The sequence below is a fragment of the Myripristis murdjan genome, chromosome 4, assembly GCF_902150065.1.
Source record: "Myripristis murdjan chromosome 4, fMyrMur1.1, whole genome shotgun sequence".
Lineage (NCBI taxonomy): Eukaryota > Metazoa > Chordata > Actinopteri > Holocentriformes > Holocentridae > Myripristis > Myripristis murdjan.
Window position 1 is genome coordinate 22,860,329 of NC_043983.1, and position 9,402 is coordinate 22,869,730.

Consider the following 9,402-nt stretch of genomic DNA (forward strand, 5'->3'; position numbering starts at 1 on the left):
CAGAAATATGTGTGTGTGTGTGTGTGTGTGTGTGTGTGTGTGTGTGTGTCTGTGTGTCTGTGTGTCTGTGTGTCTGTGTGTAAAAACAGACTTCTGCTGCTTTTGCTCTGTGTATTATTCTGTGCCCCATGGATATGGCACTCTGCCCCAGGGTTGATGCCTGGTTGCTTTTAACGCAGCACAGCTGTTTCTAGGTAATAGGTGACGCCAAATGTCTCTGTTGTCCAGACGGTGCTGCACAGATATCGTCTGTCTTTGCCCCTTTTTCACTACACTTACATTTAGTATATTTGTGCGTGTGTGTGTGTGTATGTGTGTGTGTCTGGTTGTGGTTGTGTGTAAGAGTGTATTTGTGTGCGTCACTGTGTAACCTGCTTATCGCTCTTACATAATTCATTTTCCCGTACGTACAACCGTAACCACCAGTGTTTTACCCATATCGGTCACCTTCTGTGAGCGGTGTGTTACATCATGATATTTATTCAATAGTTATCAATAAACTAGTCAAACAGAAAGACCACAGGGAATCTCCCTTCTGCTGATTCACAAAAATCCAGCTGTTTGGACAAAGCACATGGGTAAATAGAATTAAGGCTTAGGTTCGCATTAAATTCATTTTCAATTCAACATGTATGGAAAGATAAACTGCAGTGTTTTGCATATTAAAGACCATACTCTCTTCACTAGATCAGTCATTACAAACATGATTTTTTAATTTTTTAAATTTTTTTTGAAATTGCTGAAATCTGAATTGCAGATTACAGTGTTTGGAACATGGAGGAGGAGGAGAAATAGAGCTTATTCCCTGTTAATTATTGCAGCCTTGCCTTGATCAAGCTATATATAGTGTAATAAAATCCAACATTATTCAAGTGGACAGTGTTACTCAGAATGCCCTTGTACCTAGAACATGATGCAGACAAGTCCAGTACCAACTCAGTATCATTAACTGGCATTCCTGCATGAGCCACTGTAGTTGGTATGAGTCACAGTGCAAAGGTCATTTTTTTATGGTAAACTGGAGAAGAAAAAAAATCTAATGGAATAAAAAAATATCTTTGAGTTCACAGAAGCCCATATGCCCTGGACAGACAGAAAATGTCACACACTAGCTTCAACAAACGCACCCATTATTCTGAATGGTTGCAGGCAAACAAAAGGAGTTAGGTGGTGTGTCAAAGGGGTTTGACACACCACTTAGCTTTGGCTCAGAAGACCGTTAAATTTCAAAGTGTCAGCGCAAGAAGCAGACCTCCAAAATCCATAAACTGCAGAGTGTCCATCTGAACTCCCTGCTTGTCCTACTGTGTTGATGCTTCAAAACTCCCATGTCCAGTGTGCAGTGGACATCCATCCACTGACATTTCCTACCTGTGCAGGGTTCACAGTACACAGTACATAAATCATATAGTCAGGATATGCAATGACAGGTCTACACTAACTCTTACACCGACAGACGTTAATGACAGCTTGCTGTTGCTGAAGGGCAGGATTCCAACATCCAGTGTGATTGTAAGAGGATCTGGTTACCTCTAGAGAATGGCCCTGGTAAAACAAGAAAAACTTGACAACGTTCTTTGGAGGTTTCTCATTATAATGACAAAAGACAGCAAGTGCATACAGCAGCATTAGCACTAGACCAACATTAGTGCTTAGCAGTAGATATAACAAGCTGCGGCTCAGTTTTGCAGTAAGTATGGCTGACAAACAGCAGTGAAGCAGTCCAAAACAAAACAAATAAAGCTATATCCTCAATAAGCTGTCAGTCTTCTAGCCCTCCCAGGTCAAATTCAGTTCAATTCAATTTCTGTTTTACTGTGCTTCATCTATTTCATATACATTATTCATTAAAATGTCCTGTTGGAAAAAAATGTTTTCAAGATTGTGACTGGTTAGTTTGTGTGGTATAGAAACTTGGAACACCAGGGCAAGAGGTGCTCTGCCACCTCTGCCACATCATATTCTGACTCAGGAAGACTTTTTCAATTAGCCAGTTGTGTATAAGGATAGCTCTGACTTCTGCTGTTGTTTAAATGTGTATTTTAAACACAGTAAATCTTATTTTGGCCATGGGCTCACTGCTAGATTAGCATTGTAGAATTTATTGTGGCAACACCACAGAACTGCACAGTGATACATGTTTGCGAATCCTCTCTCCCTCTTATGGGAGTTTACTGTCCCTGCTTGGTAGCTGTTTGATCTAAATCACCAACTGCGCTCAGGTTTATAATTTGAAAACAGCATCAACATCAAGGCACAAACAGCAGTGAGTCAGATAATACTGTACCGATGGTGCACAGGGGCCATATTCATCTGTAGCAGCTCCCACGGGGCTAAGCACACATCCTGTCCCGGTGCTCCTGATGCAGCTGCCCGCTCTGTCATGGTAAACATCCTGCTTTAGTTTAACCCACCCAATGCTACCGTCTCTCAGTGAGCTGAAGCAGGCGAGCAAATTAATTCCTCTTTTGTAATGTTATTGCAGTGCATTAAATTTTAAATTTGTTTATCGTTGGTGAATTATTGCACTAGCTAAACTATATCATAAAACCATGACATTAAACATAAGCTTTCTCACAGCTTTCTCCATGTGACGATTTTGAGAGATTGAGGACTAACCTGTTTTCCATTTTAACACATATACTTTATACCCTATCTTTCTCCTCTCTTGTTGATTAAGTTTAACTTTTTGTATGTATTGGCATTTACTTTTTTTTTTTTTTTCTTCAGCCATAGCAGCTATTACAGTTCACGGTAACAATCCAGCTTTAATTATTCTAAAAAACACTGTTGCTACATCTACAAATGTAAAATTCACCACTTCCTGTGTGCCAGTTATATTTAATCTGTTATCATTCCTGCATAGTTGCCTTGCACCAGGAAGAAACAACTGTAATCACACCACAAAAACTAAATCAGTACATGTTGCTTTTTATATCAGTGTAATCCACTTTGCTCACTTTCATTTATGTTTATTTATCTTTTCGTTTATGTATTATGTGCTGTTTTGGGACCTGTATTTCCATGCTGTGGAAGTGAATGGAGACATATGAAAATAGTATTCTGGATTATCAGGCCACAAGGGAACAGAGAAACTAAGGAGGATGTTTCACCACCTTATGGACCTTACCCACTCAACTACAAAGCCATATTGCCACTGAAGTGCAGCACTGAATTCTTGAATTTTCTAAATCTGGTTACTAAATACTTGCTAGGTTGCTACTAGGTGGCACTGTATGGTAGGAGTAGATGAAGGAGTAGAAAGAAGACAGGATTATTTGGAGAGCATTAGAAGCAGAAGGAGGGCTAGGTGCAGTTAAAGTTGAGTAGTTGTAGGAGTAAGATGACAGGGTGAGTTGAAGGAGTAGTTGTTGAAGTAGTTGGAAGTTTAGTGAGAGGAGGACTGGAAGGAGGTAGAATAGGACTTTTAAAGAGAGAGAAAGGAGGTTGGAAGAGTTATTCACACTGAAAAACGAAGGCATGCCAAAGGTGTGTTGCAAGCAGATAGAGGAGAGGCTGGCCATTGGTTTTCTGCACCGCTTCTTCTGAAAAGTTGCACTATTTTCAACTTTTTTTCAGCATTTGTGTCTCAGTGTTCCCCTGCATAAAACAGTGCTTGGAGCTGTATCATTCCATTAAATACATGGAGTTCAAAGCATTAATCCAAAGCAACATGTCTCTGTCTGAACAGCCCCTTGGTGAATTTCTTAAGTCCAGCTAGAGTGAACTGTTACATTCCCAGCCAATGATGCAACAGTTCACTCATAATGTCATGCACATTTAACCTTTCATATTTGTGTGAAAGAAAACAGTCAAATAAGTTTTAAAAAGTACAACAAATATCAGAGTTTCAATTGAGTTTCTAGAAGATAGTATGTGGAAATAGTTAAAATCTCCCTGTAAATTATTGCCTGGTGCCTGCCATTCAACTTGTTTTTGCTCTTCAAACTGATATCAAACAGCAGACTGAGAGGACAAAGAGTTGGTTGCTATGGCAGCTGAACTGTGTCTGAACAGCAGGTTCCTTGTTGGGTAGGAGAGTGGATTAAATTGGATGCTTTCTGTTGTATTTAACAGCTGTGATTGGGTGTTGGGGAACAATGGTCAGTTATGTCATCTCACCATATCATGTGGCCTTATGTTCAGTTGACTGAAAATCATTATTGTTCCCTGGTTCAATTGAGTTGATCACCAGTCAGACACATATAGTCCATTATTTTATGTAATGCGAGGAAGGAGCAGAGCTCTCACCCTTTGTATACATTGTCTGTCTGGGTCAGTGGCTTAATGTGATATGTGCTTTCATGGCATTTGAACCCATATCAGAGTGTGTTGTCACACTGATGAGTCCATGGTTGTCAGTGTAAACACATTGACAGGATGCCTTTGACACTGTTCCTCTGTCTCTCCATGGAGCACATTGGAGCATGAGCCTGGATCAGATGTGACAAGGCAAAACATCGTGGGAGTAACCTAAATCTTGCAAGAGCTAACAGTCCGTAATGCAACCTGCCATTTCCACAGGTTACGTCAACATACGCACTTGGAGAACAACAGATAGGGGAATGGATAGATGTGGGGGAAAAGAGGGGGTGTCAACAGCCAACAGATTCCCTCTCTCTCTGTCCTCCTCTTTTCTCCTCCCCATGGTTATGTAATGTTCCAATGGAGACAAAAGCAGAGGAGGAAACAAACAAGCAACAAGCGCCCTCAGTGTCTCTGCTGCCAAGCAGCCGTTGCCAAGACTATAGAGGCTCAGTTGTGTATGTGTTTTTGTTGATGTTGAATACTGCTGGTGTGTGTCTGTGCATGTGTAAGTGCATATATGCATGTGTGTGATGGTGTGTAATCAAGAAAATGCATTTCCACTGGAGTGTCCATAAATAGCTTCCATCAAAACCTTTGCCTTCTACTGGAGGCTATACACAGAAGCTCTTTTGTCTCATGTGCACGTTCTGCACCAAACATGAATAGAACATTCAGTCATCAACCCATCTCTTCCTCCTCCCTTCTCTGTTCGTTTGTATAAAGCCTTAACAGATAGAAAGTGTCATCGTAAAACAATTTTGTCTGGCTACCTACGCTAGAAAATACGTGGCAGTATTGTGTTTGATGGTTTCCCTCAAGCGACATTTGCAGTATTGGAATACACTGAAACTTGCATTGTTGACATTGGTTTGAGTACTGTAGTACCACCAGTGGTCTCAAACTACACTGGATATCTAATAACATTATGTTAGCATTATATTAATAGTGTGTGTGTGTGTGTGTGTGTGTGTGTGTGTGTGTGTGTGTGTGTGTGTGTGTGTGTGTGTGTGTGTGTGTGCGTGCGTGCGTGCGTGTGATCTCTGTTTTTATAGTGGCTTCACTGTTTCCACACTTTGTGTAATGTAATAGATTAATGGATCTATTCATACATTTTAAAGTTTTTTTTATTTTGCCACCTATGTACATCATATTGACAGTGAGAACATGTTTTTAATTTTTTTTTTTTTTCAGATTTATTTAATTAAAAATTTAAATATCTAATTTATGTAAACACGCAGACCCCTTGGTATGACACTTAGATGCATCCTTCCTCCATTATTCTTACAATTTAGTACTGCGAGGACTGCTCTTTGGTCGTGTAGCTGCTCAACCTGTCACATTTTAAAGAACAAAAATTTAACTTGGTGGCCTGAATGTTAGGGACTATGTCTGGCAAAAACCAAATACCACTCACCACCTGAATAGTCCTGTACCATCTCTACAGTGTAGCATTGTGGTGGCAACATCATACTGTTGGGATGTTTGTCAGCAATATTGCCCGGGATTCTGGTCAGAATTGAGGGAGCAACAGAAAGAGCCAAATTCTTGCAGAAATCCTGCTCCAGTCCTACAAGGGCAAGGATTCACCTCTCAGCACGACGGCGCCCTAAAGCAGACTGCCAAGACAACACCGGAGGAGCTTCAGGTCATGCCTCTGAATGTCCTTGAGTGGCCAGCCAAAGACCAGACATGAACCCTCACTGAAAAGCTGCTGAGAGACCTGAAGATCACGCTTCACCAGTGATTCCCTTCCGGCTTCACTGAGATTGAGAGGATCTACACGGAGAGATGGGAGAAGCATATCCAAGAAGAGTGAATATATGTACATACAATATTTGTTCATTTTCAGTGGATTAAAAAAACCCACAATCAGAGCCACTCAAATGTAAAGTTTTGAAGCTGGGTTCGCTGGAAAGCAGTTTTGTGCTTTCTGTAAATCTTCATGAAGTGTTGCAATGAATGAGAGCATATAATTCCACTGGTGAAGCTTGTAATGTAATAATTTTCTTGATTGGCTGTGTGTGTGTGTGTGTGTGTGTGTGTGTGTGTGTGTTGAGGCCATGTTTTTCTATACTAGTGAGGACCAACTTTTGCAAAACCAGTGTTCTGTGAGGACAGTTCAGGTTATGAGCACATTTTTTGAGTGGTCCTCACAAAGGAGGAGGAAGAGGCTAATTTTGGCTTACTGGCTTAGCTTAGGGTTAGGTGTTATAAAAATTGCATTTTAAATGTTATGAAATTGCATTATGATATTACCATTATTTCCATGACACTGTATGAAAGTGTGTAGACAGTAGTTTTCCACTCTTCACTCAAGTGAGAGTGTAATCTGACAACTTCCTTGTATCCTTGTGTTGTAGCTGAATTGTTGATGATTACCATATAAGGATTCATTTCCTGTTGGAATAGAATAGATAACTGTTGATGTGTGAACACATTCCTCAGTGAGAGGTCGCTGCCCAACGTGGTAAGCTACTCACTCCTTGCAAGTAAAAGAATTCACTGCTCAACTGGGCGTTGTCTGTCTCCTTTTGCAGTAGGTCTTCTCAGAATTTTATTAACATTAGGCATGAGTTGGTGATGGCTAAGATTAGGGAAAGACTGTAGAGCTGAATGTAAGTCAATACAGTGTCCCCACAAAGATAGTAAAACCCGTGTATGTGTGTGTGTGTGTGTGTGGTTGAGTGTGATCTCAGGCCTTTAAGAGGGCACAGTTTCCGTTTGTGGCTCTAACTCCACCACTGTACTGACAGAGGCTATTAACTCAGGGCAGAAGCACTTTGGAGGGCCATTTATTTCTCAGGACACATTCCAGGAAATGCCATTACTTTCTCTCTCTCTCTCTCTCTCTCTCTCTCTCTCCTTCTGTCCATTTCTTTGTCTTGGTATATTCTTGTTTCTCTCTTTGCCTGTGTTTCTATCGCTGTTTTTCTGTTAAGTCTGAGCCCAATCTGTCTGATATGTTCCCAGGGACAGGCTGAGCATCGGGGGGACCCAGCTGATGCATCTCAAAGTGGCCCTTGAGCACTGTGTTGAGGCCGTGGGTCAACACGTTACCCACGCCACATAGCGCCGACTGGACCAGCGTCAGGGAGTTTTCACCATATCAGCTGACCGCAGACCTTGAATACACTGACCTCCTTTACTTGAAGTTAGACACTGTAAGTTACAGTCTTGTTTATTTTTACTATGCTGACAGCGACAAGACCTACTTTTAAAAAAAAATAAAACTGTGTTTGCCTAGAGACACAATGCTGTTCTGTGCTGTATTAATGGTGATGGATGTTCTCCATCATTCAGAAAAGTCATGTTTTTGTTCTATTTTGTGTTTTGGCCTGTTCAGTCTGTAGGGTTCAGGCCTGTGGTTTTGAATCATAGGCACTGTGAAAGAAGAGCGCTGCACACTGCCTCCTGTACTCCTCCATATTGATTCCACTGGCTTAGAAATTTTCAGCCTCCTATCTCCTGCCAAGTAAATGAAGTTGGGTGGCGAAATGCAGGTTTTATTGCTTTGTGGCCTGATTGTTGCCCACTGACCTAATTGAATCTTTTTCCAGGTTCAGGGAATACTATCTTATGCCAGCAACATAAGTAAGCTGTCAGGTGATGATGACATACTTAGGAAAATCATATGACCAGACTGCCACCTTCTATCCTGTGTTCTGCATCTGGCATAAAGTTTACTCTCACTAACCAACGAGTCCAGCTTCTCTGCCCTTATGCTTTAACAATTAGTGGGGAAAACTGGCATGACCTCACCCTCCTTTTTCTCGCTGCATGTAAGTCTCAGTGCTATATGAAAGGCCATGTGGGACCAAATTGAGACTTTGCCGAAGCATAATGTGAAATACACACACATTTGAAATAAATATTCATTGTGGCTGCCTTGACAACGCTACGCTGGAAGTATTTTTTACTGTTACTATTATTTTGCACTTCATTAGCAGAACTTCAAGGCTGTTCTTTATCTTAGCCTGGGAAAAATCTCAAAATGACTGCGTGGTTTGCATAAAGTGGGGTAGTGGGTGATACACCAGTCTAACAGAGGTAACAGTACAACTGAGCACTACAGGAGGATTAAGAAGGTAATACCTTTATTGGCACAGTCCTAGATGGTCTCTTATATTGCAGCCCTTACTGAGACACCATATCATAGGCTCTACAGACTGACAGTCCTGAATTGTTTAATTTCAATACACACTATTTCAGTACACTAATTATTATAACAAATGTTTCTTTTAATTTTTAAGATGATTGTTTTATGTATTTAAGTAGAAATATGCTATATTTTCAGAGCAAAATCTATTTTTATGTATGAATAATGTTCTATATTATTTAATGTATGAGAAACATTAAACTTTTTTGCAGCCAAATGTTGTTGCAGGCCTGTTTCTTATCTGCCTCTCCAGCTGACAGTGACCTTGGACTTGCAGTTCCAGTTTGACCATCACCACCAAGATACAGCTCAAATTCCCCATTTCATCACTTTTAGTTGGTCCTTTGGAAATTTAGTATTTTAAGCTTGGTTCTTTGGAAGTCTTGTATTGTGCTGTCATATTGAGGTTTCTAGATTCTGCAAGTCAAGTGTTGCCATTAGTCTTTAAGAAATCCTCAGCACCTCAGTATATGCTGTGCTGTGCTCCCAATTGATAGCTTCCGGTGTGTGTGGTGACTAAGGGGATTACAGCCCAGGTGACGCCAGCAGGCTGGCTCAGATTACACTTGCTGCTGCTGTGTGATGCTCAGCAGGCTAGAGCACGAGACGTCACACAGTGGGTGGAGGAAAGAGGGGGAGGCTTTCTGCAGGAGACGAGGTCAAAATGACAGATGAGGGGGCATCGACTGCCTGAACTCAGTGAACTTCCTGTCTCGTTAGGATTTTTTTTCTCGTATTCAGGGCAACACTGTGAAAGAGAGCTTGCCCCCAGTTGGTGCTCCCGGGTGAAACAAAGGCATGTATATAGATCTAATCTACATCTATATCCATGTATCTAGATGATCACAGTGGATGGAAGCCAGGGGGAAGCATCGCTCCCTCTGTTGAAATTTTTAATTAATTTCAGACAAACAATGCCTTGCCTAATTCATGTGTTT

General features: G+C 41.1%; 1 protein-coding gene across 2 annotated transcripts in view; it reads left to right on the plus strand.

Moving 5' to 3' along the window:
* Positions 1-8,673, plus strand: part of swt1 (SWT1 RNA endoribonuclease homolog) — a 32,198-nt gene extending 23,525 nt beyond the window's left edge. For both annotated transcript variants that reach the window (XM_030049419.1, XM_030049420.1), the window contains one exon: positions 7,279-8,673. In XM_030049419.1, coding sequence (XP_029905279.1) covers positions 7,279-7,378 — 100 coding nt within the window. In that variant the 3' untranslated portion in view covers positions 7,379-8,673. The remainder of the gene's footprint in view (positions 1-7,278) is intronic.
* The last annotated feature ends 729 nt before the right edge of the window (positions 8,674-9,402 follow it).